The following is a 13,096-nucleotide window of genomic DNA, read 5'->3' on the forward strand; positions in this document are numbered from 1 at the left end:
TAACATCGGCTTTTCCAGTGTACTATTTGTCTTTGTTCAAGATGCCTATGGGGGGAGCTAAAGAATTTGATAAACTTCAAGCTTCATTTTTGTGGGGTGGGTCAGAACTTAAGAAGAAGATTCATATGATCAAATGTGAGGAATTATCTAAAAGGGTGGGTCAATGAAGGTTAGGCATCAGGAAAGTTAGGGAAGTTAATAGCTATTTGTTAATCAAATGGTTGTGGAGGTTTGGTTGTGAAAGTAAATATAAGTTCGATGTTCGAAGTTGGTTCCCATTATTTTCTCCTTCTGGTAGACACTCAGTTATATGGTAAGGAATCCTATTTATTGCTGAGCAGTGCAACACTTTAAAAGATTTCTATATGATGAATTATCATTTGAAGGTTGGGAATGGTTCAAGGACCAATTTCTAGACTGATATATGGTGTCAGGCAGAAAGTTTGAAAGATCGATTTCTAGGTCTTTATAGGTTGTCATTGGAATAGAGTGAATCCTTGAGAACAATCTATGACAGAAAAGCTGTATCAAGAGAATGAAAGCTTTCATTCAGAAAAAAGGTTACATGATTGGGAAGACGTGGATCTTGCAAGTCTGTTAAATCTATTTATGTTAGGTCCTGAAGTGAGACCAGGGCAAGTTCATAAACTTGTTTGGTCAGTAGCTGCCTCTGGTGAGTTCTCTGTATCATCATTACACAAATCTGTTGTGGATAGTCTTGGGCCATCTCTGAGAACAAGTAATTGGTTTGGCTAAATTACATTCTTTCTAAGGTGCAAGTATTTGGGTGGTTAGCTTGGAAAAAGAAAGTCAAGACAAAAGAGTTCCTTCATAAAGTGGGTGTTCTTCATGGAAATGTGTTCATTGTATGCGTTTTCTGTAAGAGTGACAGTGAATCTGGGGATCATGTGCTAATCTACTGCCCCTATGTTTGGAAGGTTTGGGTTAATATGTTGAATTGGTGAGATGTTCAGGGTGCTATACCAGGTACAGTGGATCAGCTATTGTTATGGTGGGCTGGGGGAATCATGAGGAAGATGGAGAGGAAGATTTGGAGTGCTGTTCCATTAGCTATACTATGGTCTGTCTGGAAGCATCGAAATGAATGTGTGTTTAGAGCTGTTACTCCAAATCTGATTGAGTTTTGTGAGTTGATCAAGATTAGGATTACTTTGTGGATGAAACCATTATTGAAGGATTTTAACTTTTCAATCCACGACTTTAATTTTAATCTTAGACAAATCAGGATGTGCTTGGGGAGTTGGCAATCTAACTGAGTTCTCAACCCAACAGGTGTCCTGTTTTCTTGTTGTTCTATTTTGGGGAGCAACAGTCAGGTTTTGAGTAGTAGTATTGCTATTTTCATGAGGAGCTTTGGGCTGCTGTTGGTGTTGTTCTCTGTTTTCTATGTTGTTGGTTCCACACCAACATTGGGTAGTGCTAGCAGATGATTAGGTAGCCTTCGTGGTGCCAACCTTGTTCAGATAGCGTAAGTTACTGTGATGCTTATTGCACCTCTCCTTCTTGTTGATGTATATTTTGTAATAGCCGGTTTATTCATCAATAAAATTCTCTTTTTTGGTTGATCAAATATATATATATATATTATACTATATATCTAGGAGAGAGAAAATTATTATTTGATATATTTCATTTATGATATATATAAAGTACTATATATAAATATAAAATATTATTATTCTTAGTATTTTTTTTTTTGGGTCTCAATTTGAGGGATACCATTATTTTACAATCAGGTCATGCGATGGAAGAACATTTAGAAGAGAAGGTTAGTTGTACATGTAATGATAGAGATGATGGTAAATCGATGATGAACAATCGCTTTTTGTCATTGTTATTCATAAATTGTAATCTCTTCATCGGTTTGTGTAATCATTGATATTGTGTAGTTTATTTGTCGATATTATGGTGGAGTTGATTGTATACAATTTTTTCTAAAAAAGTGCGTAAATAAATATGAACTAGTTGATGATTTTTTTATATATTGTTTGATGATATGTTATAAATTGTTTGTTACTATGCTAGTTGGTAAACCAATTATTTTTATTGTTATTGAACAATCGAAATAGTCAATTTTTACTTCTTCTTCTTCTTTTTTTGTTTTTTGTTTTTTTATAAATTTTGTTTCATGCTTTTATGTTGTAATGTGAATGTTTACATTGGTATAAATTTAGTATTTTTTAAGATTAGTTGTACATTAATTGTAAACTGTAAACATTGACATTGTATTTTGGTATGAATTTTATTTTTTAGAAGGTTAGTTGTATATTTGTTATTTTTGTTACTATACTTATTATTTGAACAATCATTTTTGTTACCATTGATTAATCAAAATAATCAATTTTCATTTTTATTTTATGTTTTCACGTTGCAGTGTGATTATTCACATTGGTATGAGTTTAGTTTTTTAAGAGTAGTTATATGTTAATTATAAACTGTGAATATTCACATTATATTTTGATATGATTTTATTTTTTTGAAAGTTAGTTGTATATTTATTATTTATTGTGAACATTACATTATACGTTGGTATATGTTTTATTTTTTCAAAGGTTAGTTATATATTAGTAGTCATACTAACACAAATAACAATGTGTTATTTTGATCACAAACATAGTAGGTATATAGAGGTATAAATGTTTACATTAATTCTGTAATACAAATGGATAGTCGCACCCAATGTTAATGTTCATATACTCATGTAACATTGAGTGTGTGTATGGTTCCATATGAAGATATTATTTATCAGCATACATTTGTAATGTGAAAATTCATATCAACATTTAGTGAGAGATTTTCAAAAGGCTGACAATTTAAGATTTTGATAATGTGAGAGATTTTTTCTATGGAATAAGGGAGATATTTTTTTTTTCCCCTAGAATGAGAAAGATTTTCTCTATGAAATAAGGGAAAAAATTTCTCCCTAGAATGAGGAGAAATAAGAGAGATATTTTCTCCATAAAATAAGGAATTGCTGTTATTTTTTATTGAGTATTAATTTCAAAATGGAAACAAGTGCAGAAAACTGAATGGGTGGTTTGGTCATATTACACCAAATAGGAGTTAATGGAATATTAAAAAAAAAAAAAAAATTGGGTTACATGAAACATAAATCTTAAGAATGTAATTTACTAAAATAAATAAATAAATAAAAGATGTCTATTTTTTTATTTATATTTATTAGATTTTTCATAAATTGGCATCTGTTTTTTTAGGTTTTTAATGATAATACACACACACATCATATATATATATATATATAATATTAAAAATAGTATTTTTCATTTTCTTAGGTGGCACATTCTAAAATCTTACCTTTTTTTTAAAAAAAAAAAAAGTCACATCAGCATGTCTTTTTCATTTACATATAAAATTATGTACAAACTCAATTTCAATTATAATAGTCAATTTTATATGGACTCTATTTGACAAATTCTTTTTTTTTTAATGTATTTTTATATAATTGATATTTTAATTTAATTATTATGATATTTGAAAAAAAATTATTTTGATATACAAATAAATAAATAAATAAATAAGACAAAATATACTTAATTATGCACATATCAAATTAATTTTCTTTTATATTTTATATTTTTTGTCTATCTTATTGATATCTTAATTTTAATTTATATTTAATTTTTTTTATTTAATATGAAATTCTTTATCACAAATATATTTAATTTAAGTTTTATATATCTATATACAATATGTATGAATAATTCAAAAAGAATATTAAAGAAAAAAGCAATACTCTACATAATTAATTTATATATTTTCATTTTAATCGAATCACAATATATTTATATTTAATCTTTTGAAAAAAATTGTATAATTCTAGTTATACATATTTTTATTTTCCAAATAAAAATAAAAATGAAAATAAGTAATTAGAATCACTTTTAATTTTATATTACTAATTCTCTTTCTAATTTAATTATTATTTTTAATATCAAAATGAGTATTTATTTTACTATTTTATGATTTAATATATATCATATAAAATCATTATATGATAATTACACTTTCATAGCACAATAGAACCAAAATCATCAAAATAAGAAAATAATTTAACCAAATTTATTATATATAAATATTCAATTAACACTTTTATAGAATGATAATGCTAAGATTATTAAAATAAATAATATAAATTTAAAATTTATTTTAAATTAAAATTAATATTATTCTTTTGTAACACATATCATAATATAAAATATCATTACATTGATTAAAGTTAACTCCATTGTAATTTTATATCAGACATCATATTTGTAGAAATGATTTACATACATGTGTAATCTAATTTGATATTGATTGATTAAAATAATGAATCTCAATACTTTTTTTGTTAAGTTTTTAGAAAAAAAATTGACAAATGTCAAATTATAAATAGTGCGGAATATTATTTTAAAGAATAATGATTCATCGAAAATAATTGTACACATTTAAGGCACATATTGATGTTTCTTGAATAATTTTTAAATAAAAATTTAAAATGTGTCATCTAAACAAAAGAAAAGCACTACTTATATATATATATGATAATTAATCAGAACCTTTTTGAGAATATAAATTATTAAGATTATAGAGATTTTGTGCTTGATTTCATTTGAGTCAACCCACTTTAAGCATTTTTTCGTGTAATAAAATACTTAAATATTGTTATATAAAAATATTATAATAGATCATAATTAAATACCATTTGAAACATATCTAATTAAAAACTCGATACACCATTTTTTTTCTTCTTTTCTTGAGAATATGAAAAACATATATATTAAAAAAAACACCATACACTTTAAACATAGCCAAAGACATAAGAAATTAGTAAAGACCTTTTCGATGAATAACCATAATACTTTGTATATTATAGAATTTTTTGATGCTTTATTTTTTTTTAGAAAAAAATATTTTGATACAAGTGGAATTCTTGATTTTTGGTAAATTTGATTAACACAAATGAGGATTTAATTTAAGGTTGAGAATACACTCCATTTTTTTTTAATTAATAATTTTGAAAGAAATCGTTTTTATGAGCTTTTTACTTAGGATCATACAAAATGACAAAAAATTTCATCAAACATTAGCAAATCTGTTTGTATTTAACTTTTAATTGTTAAAATTTTCTACACATAAAGTATTAACACTCCAAATCAATTTTTTATTTTTAAAACAAATTCTCGTGCATAGGACGGATTACCTACTAGTATATATATATATATATATATATAAATAGAATATGAGAATTATTAATCTCATTAGTAAAATTTGGTTTGATAATTGATAGTTGACGGCCTCGTTTGGGAACCCTCCATTTTAGTCAAAAAGTTACTAAATTAGTCAAAAAGCCAACAACTCACACTAAAAAGTCAAAAATTCTCTTTTCTCTCTACTTTTTGCACATCTTTTCGTAAAAATCTAAAATGTCATCCCAAACAAACTAATTTTTTTTAACTCATATTTTAGTTAAATAGCCAAAAAAATTACTAAATTAACATGTTCCTGAACGAGGCCTAATAGAATATGATTGACATTAAAGTGTAAGAGGATTATATAATTCATATAATAGTGGGGAATAATTCAAAATTAGTAAGTTAAGTAGGTCTGAAATGTCACATGATTATATGTATATTCAATTATATTTTATAATTTATTTATTGTATTTTTATTTTTTGAATCACATGCGCATTTATGTTCTACTATTAGATCTGCATAAAAGTCAACACTGTATCAGAATGAAAGATAATTATTTCCATAATTAAGGATTTTGTAATTGCACAAGTTGCAACATTGGGCTAATACTTAAATTAAGGATATATTGTGTCCCATTAAAGTTTCTGGTTATGTCTAAAAGTAATACAATTGTGTAATGATTAAGCCAATGAAGAATGCTTGTTTTTGTCCTTACCTAAAAAGTTAAGGCCAGTTATATATATATATATATATATATTTTTTTAGGTACAAAAAAAAAAAAAAAAAAAAAAAAAAAAAAAAAAAAAAAAAAAAAAAAGCTAAGCCCTATAGCCATTTATATTCAACTGACTGGTAAAAGTGTTTTAAGGTTCACCTGCTGATGGTGGACCCTCTAGCCATTTTTATGATCCTAATTTAACCAATCTAAAGTAACATACCACCAAATTTTAACCAGTCAAAAGTAGCATTCAATACAATTTACCTGCTAAGCAATTTGAGAACTGAGATCCCATTTCCAAATTACCTAATTAAGATATATACAAAACTTTCTTTTGAAGGAAAATTGTATTTTAGCAAAAACAATTCAAAATAATTGTACTTGGGTAAATTATACTCACCTCCCCTAAGGTTTTTGATAATTACATGGATCTCTCCTGTAATTTCAATAATTACAGAAACCTCTGTTATTTTTTTTTGACATTGTTAAGATTTCCCCCTCCCATTAATTTAAGCCAAACGATGTTAATTTGGTTGTGCAAATGACCATAATCCTTTAATTGTAATTTACATATATATATATATATATATATATATATATATATTAAATTATCATTTTATTTTTCACAATTTTTTTTTTATATATTTCCTTGACTTCGTATTTTTTTTCCACTATAGTTTTGAACTTTTATAAGTTTAAAAAAAAAATAAAAAAAATCAACCATTAATGAAATTAAGAGAGAATATCCATGTTTCTTATTTGAATTAATTTTGAGATTTAATTTAATAAAAATAATTTAAATGAAAGAAGCAAAGATGGAAATATAAATTTTAGATGTAATAAATAACAAATTAGTTGAGTATTTTGTTATTTTCAAATAATTTATTTCTTGAAGTAAAATTCTACTTTAATTAGATGTAAGAAATAACAAATTTGAATAGTTTATAATTCTCAAATAATTTATTTATCTTTCATTCCCTATCATCAAATTGTAATTTATTGTAACGTGATTAGATATTTTTTCACGTTTATATTTATTTTTAAAAAATTTATTATTAAGGTGAGAAATATTGACTTTTTTATTTTATTTTATTTTAATGATGATTAAATTTTGAGAAGAATATAGGATTGTGAAAAGATAAAATGATAATTTTTTTAAAGATATTTATGAGCTAATATTTGGCAATTTTTCAAGTCAATTTTTTTATTATAAATATGAAATGTTATTATGTTTATTTTTCTTAAAAAAAAAAATTAATACACAAATATGTTTACAAAACAAAAGAAAAATTTATGTTTCGTAAGTTGCTATGGTTAGTATTGGGTGATACAAACATTGATGAAAGAGAAAAAATGATGAAAAAAATTTAGGAAAAAACATAGAGAAGAGAACAAATAATAATAATAATCATAATAATAATAACAATAATATATTATATGGCGTTATAATTTGTTGCAGTGACACTATGAAAAAATGAAAAAGAAAATAAATAGAAATAAAAATGACAGAAATAAAATAAAGAAAATGGAAAGAGAGGGATAATTTCTCTAAATATATATTTTTCATATGAAAAAAAAATATCAAATACCTGTATGTATTTTTAAATTTTTATTCAAACTCTAATTTTTCAAAATAATTATTTATAAAATTGGTGGTCTTTTTAAAAAATAAAACTTCTTTTATACTTTGTTTCATTATTTTCAAATAAATGATTATATTTAATCTAGTATAAGGTTTAATAGTGATCAATTTATTAGCTCTTTTTTTTTTTTTTTTTTCTTCTTCTAGATAAGGTAATGTTTGGTTATTCTACTATATATATGCTTGTCTTAACAATTTAAAACTTTTTTAAATATTGTATAGAATTTAATAATTTTGTTTAACATTATTAAAATAATATACGGATCTTTATTAATTTTTTGTAAAAGCTCAGAGGAGGTGAGTGAAATTTATTATTTGAATATATAAGGGCAATCTTGAAATTTTTTGCTCATAGATGAAATATCTTAATTTTGTAGTTTCAAGTCAATGTTAACACTCTAAATGCACTCGTTTTTTTCTTTTCTTTTTTTTTTTTAGTTTCCTTTCTATCTATTGTAAGCAAAATAAATAAATAAAATCCGAAAAGCCACAGTGGGTAATAGTGACAACCAACATGAAAATCTCTCCTGTCTTATTTCTGGGTAATTAAAACAACAGCATCTCACAGATGGAATACTACATTTTCTGGATTTTCACATACAGAAGACAGATTTTTTTTTTCTTCTCCCTCACAATTTTTTTATCAATAGACAGTAAATAAAATAAAACAACACACCACCACTCCATGTACCCTCTCCTTAACTCTTTGGTGCAAACTTTGACTTAATTTTATCAACCTCCTTGTTACCAATCTGGAAAGCCATAGCCAACACATTATCCGGCACCGGCGGTGTAGCGGCGAACAACGTGGTGGCGATGACCTGAGTGCCCTGCAACTGGCTATTGAAGGCAGCGATCACAGCGGCGGGAACTTTCCCATTATTCTTCTGGAAATGAACCAAACTTTTGGGGAACACATAAACATCACCCTTTTTCAATGACTTAGGAACAAGTACATTGGCAGTGGTGATGAACCCAACATCCAATTCGCCTTCGAGCACGAAGATGATCTCGGTTGCACGCGGGTGGGTGTGGGGCGGGTTGAGGCCCCCCGGGGCGTAGTCGATGCGAGCCATCGACACACCCAGGGTGTTAAGCCCTGGGATTTTCATAACATTGGCTAGAGTCACTAGTGAACCCATTGAGTTGTTGGTTAGGCCTGGTTTGGCTATCCCTTCAAAGAAGAAATCTGTTGCGGTGAAGTTTGCCTTGCATGCAAAACCATTCATTTTCACAGCTGTAAAATCACAAACAAATGTGTATAAACATATGCTTAGTTTGCCCCCTCCCCCCAAAAAAAAAGATAAAAATAAAAATAAATAAATTTAGCTCTATTGTTAGGATTTAATGAAGAATGAAAACTCAAAAAGGATTAATATATTGATAAGTTGAGTATGATTTCGAATCTTATGAATTACTTAATCAAGATATGTGCTTAATAATTATTCAATATATTTAGAACGGAGAATACATGTATAAGGATTAATTAAGACAGATCAAAAATTAGTCAGAACAAAGTCTCAAATATCCTCATCAAACTCCAGGTTTAAAGATCACCAGCTAAGCCTATGAACTAGGCAAACAATAAATAAGCAAACCACAGACAAAATTGATAGAAATCTTAGCACAATTGACCAATTGATGAGAACTTTTTGCAGACTTTGGAGGAAAACCAAGATTGTGTTTGATACAAACTTGACCGTAACCCATGTGATTGTACCTCTGAATTTTTAAGATGACGTTTGACTTCTGAACCCAAAAAAGTGTCAAACGCTCAGTCGTACTAACTCAACTAAGCATTTGATACCAAAAAAGTGTTGCTCAATTATGAGTATGAATAAAAAGTAGTTTTTGATAGTCAATACCAGAATTGAGATCAGCAACACAAACGTCTTGAAGCAGATCTGGATCTGCAGAAACAGGGTTGGAAATGGTGGCTGCTAACACTACCACCATCACCATGATTATCACCGAAGAGACAGAGAGTTTACCAGCAGCTGCCATAGCTGGCAACAAATATTATTATATTTGAAAAAGTTGAAGCAATCAAAGCTTTGGAGAAAAGTTTGGGTTTGGAAATGTGAAGGCAAGGTAGAGAAGAAAAGTTGGGGGGCCTTACTTATAAGCAGGGTATTTTAGAGAGAGAAAAGTCTTCTAGAGAGAGAGAGAGAGAGAGAGAGGGAGGGAGGTAGAGATGGTGACAGAAAGGAAGACGCATGGATACATGCCTTATTCTTCTTAGACCAAACGCAAAGGCAAACACAACACAGGTCCCATTTGGGGAGTCCAGAAACTACAGTCCATAACTCTATTTTGGGCCATTTTTTAATCCATTTTCTGACTTCGATGCCTTGGTCATGATCTGAGTCACTCTGACCCACTTGGCCCTTGTTTATACTTATACGTCATGTTTGTTTGGGTGGATATGAACTTGGGATTAGATTAATAATCTAATAAAATTATTAATCTGATATTTGGTTAAACAATTGAAGTACGGACTAATTATTTTAAACTTGACTATTAGTTAAGATAGGATACATAATCCAATGGATTTGTAGTCCTAGGACTATTAGTCATGGGAATGCTAATCCAGTCCGCCCAAACAAACATGGTGTATTATTGAAAAATCATTCATCTTGTTTTGGTTTAGAATTTTGTATCCACTTTTTAGAAAATTGTATTTTTTTTTTTGTTTTCACTGAATTTTTTTAATATTTTAAATAATTTTTTTAGTTTTTAAATACACATAACATAAATATACTTAAAAAATATAATATTTGTAAAAAAAATATTTTAAAAATTCAATAAATACAAAAAATATAAAAATTTAGTATATTTTCGTATTCTTATGTATTTATTGATTTTTATAAATATTTTACTTTTTAGGTACATGTAAGTTAAGTGCATTTAAAAAATAAAAAAAAAATACTTAAAATATTAAAATAATTCATTAAAAAAAAAACCCGAACTTTTCAAAAAAATAGAATTCAAAAATTAAAACCAAACAAAGTGATTATTATGTTACGAGGTAGTTATGAATATCTCTATACAACAATGATAGGTGGTCCGGATTTTTTTGGTTCGAATGGCTCGAATGTCTCAAAACGACATCGTTTTGGGTGTAAAACGACATCGTTTTGGCACATTTAAGTCATTTAAACTATATAAATTCAGGCCACCAAGCATCTCTCATCTCTATATATGCCAATCTTTATGAGTTTTTTTTTGTTATTTATATGTATGTTTATAATTGTTCTTGGGGTATATAGAGGTATTAATTGCTCTTGTAGGTATATTGAGATAGCTATAAGGGGCACATTGGAAATATAAAAAAATCATGACATAAACACTCAACCAAACCTTTGGGTAATTCTATTTACACACCATCATTATTCTTAGTACACATCATTGTCCAATTTTTTTTAAGGGCATGGCTTCTGTCCAGTCCTTAATCGGACTGGACCATGCTGTTGGGCCCGTAGAGGCTCACTACGGGTCCCGTTTTGATAATCTGAACCGTTCAATGTATAGAACTCATTGAGTACTATATACTTGTAAAAAATCACGTTAATCGGATATCGATAGCTATGTGATCAAATTAGTTTTGTATAAAAAAAATGGACGGTAAATAAATTAACGATTGACAAAAATCTATTTTGATCACATAGCTATCGATATCCGATCAACGTGATTTTTTACAGGCATGTAGTACTCGACGAGTTCTACACATTGAACGGTTCAGATTATCAAAACGTGACCCGTGGTGGGCCTCCACGGGCCCAACAGCACAGTCCAGTCCGATTCGGACTGGACAGAAGCCATTCCCTTTTTTTTAATTACCATTGGGTCCTTGAATGAAATTACCGTTTTGGACAAAAATCCTAAAATCAAATCCACCAGTAGACTCCCCTTTGGCCACACCATCAACCAGCCACCATTGACACCTTTTCCTGCCCTGTCGTGCCAACTCCTCATTCTTTGGCAACTCTCAATCTCCTCTGTCTCTCTCTCTCTTCTTATTCCAGCCTTCTTCTTTGTTACCTCTGTCTCTGCAACTCGCGCCTCTATTCTCTACTGTCGCCATTGCCACTGCAATTCACACATTCGTCTGAGATGCGAAAACCCTCAGCTTTTCTCTCTCTCTCTCTCTCTCTCTCTCTCTCTCTCCATGCGGTGGACAAGAGTTGGGTTGCGATGGAGAGGGTGGGGAGACAAATCGCGATGGCGATATAGAAGCAGGTGGTTCGTGATGGTGGAGTTACCATTGTCTTGGTGGCTGAGGACGACGATTGTAGTTTAGGGATCAAGAGATGAAGGTTGGCGGTGGTGAGAAGGATGATGACAATGAACCGCGGGGTTGGGAGTGAGGGCAACGATAAAGAGCAACAATGGTTATGGAGATTTTTCAGAAGAACACGAAGCTTTAGGGGGTTATCGGAAGTGATGGGCTAAGGAGGGGTGGCAGCCAGCGTTCGGTGGTACGAGAAGGGTAGGAGGCTGGAGTGAAAGTGGTGGCCGGCGGTGATGGTTAGGGTTAGTGTTAGGTTAGGGTTTGGAATGTAGAGTTGAAGAAGATGGGGGTAATTTAGGATTTTTTGAAAAGTGATGGTGTGAAGTGAGAAGAAATCAAAAAATTGAAAATGTGTGTGGTGTGTATTGAGAAGATGATGTGTACTAAAATATTTGATGGTGTTGTTTTATATAATAGAATAGATATATACTTAGTCATGTGTATACATATTCAAAGGTGTATTGCAAGAGGTTACAAATTTTGATGTTATCTAGACAGTAACATGAAGTAAGAAGTTACAAGTAATTACATTAGAATATCTTTAAAGAACTAAAAACATGAAAGTCTAGACCAATTTAAGCATAGGCTTTACATAATAATATAGACTTTGGATATAAATGCAATGTGCTTTTAGTTTTACATTTAATGTTTTTTAGTAATTTAATAAATGAAGAAGATAGATTGAATTTGATAATTATTAACAATTATTTTATAAAAAAGTTAACAAAATATTTGTTTTTTTTAGAAAAGAAAAGTTTTAGATAGTTTTAAAACTTGCAAAGTTCTATATTTTATAAAATAATATAGATATAAATATTGAAATAGTAAAGTAATAATATTATGATGATTATATTATTTTATTATAATACTAATAGTTGACCAGTGCGATGTACGGGTTAATTTTTTTATTTTTAAATAATATTTTATAAAATAAAATAAAATTATTTATATATGTGTATATATAAATTATTTGTAGAATTATGTTGCAATGTATGCATTACAAAAGAATAAATTTAATTTTATCATGATATAAAATATAAAAATATTATTTATTTTAATATTAAAAATATTGATTAAATTGGAGAAAAAAAATCATTTAAAATTCAAGATGATTCTAATTATTTATTTTTATAATCTTAATCTTATTGTTCCATAAAAGTGTTATTTAAAAAAAATATATAATAATTTTCTTTCAATTATTTATGTGCATTTTAATAATCTTAGCTCT

At 28.2% G+C, this 13,096-nt stretch overlaps 1 protein-coding gene across 1 annotated transcript; it reads right to left on the minus strand.

Moving 5' to 3' along the window:
* Positions 1 to 8,080: 8,080 nt before the first annotated feature.
* Positions 8,081 to 9,941, minus strand: LOC114255810 (germin-like protein 5-1). Its single transcript, XM_028195359.2, has 2 exons — positions 9,443 to 9,941; positions 8,081 to 8,814 (listed from the first exon to the last, which is right to left on the minus strand). The coding sequence occupies exons 1-2, from the start codon at positions 9,579 to 9,581 to the stop codon at positions 8,276 to 8,278; spliced, it is 678 nt and encodes a 225-aa protein (XP_028051160.1). The 5' UTR covers positions 9,582 to 9,941; the 3' UTR covers positions 8,081 to 8,275.
* Positions 9,942 to 13,096: the final 3,155 nt, after the last annotated feature.

The sequence above is a fragment of the Camellia sinensis genome, chromosome 2 (genome assembly GCF_055761805.1).
Source record: "Camellia sinensis isolate YWXY chromosome 2, ASM5576180v1, whole genome shotgun sequence".
NCBI lineage: Eukaryota > Viridiplantae > Streptophyta > Magnoliopsida > Ericales > Theaceae > Camellia > Camellia sinensis.

Excerpts from the sequence above, each read along its gene's own strand:
- LOC114255810 (XM_028195359.2), bottom strand. The coding sequence starts at position 9,581 with ATGGCAGCTGCTGGTAAACTCTCTGTCTCTTCGGTGATAATCATGGTG. Across the intron at positions 8,815-9,442 it reads TGTTGCTGATCTCAATTCTG|CTGTGAAAATGAATGGTTTT; the intron begins GTATTGACTATC and ends GTGATTTTACAG.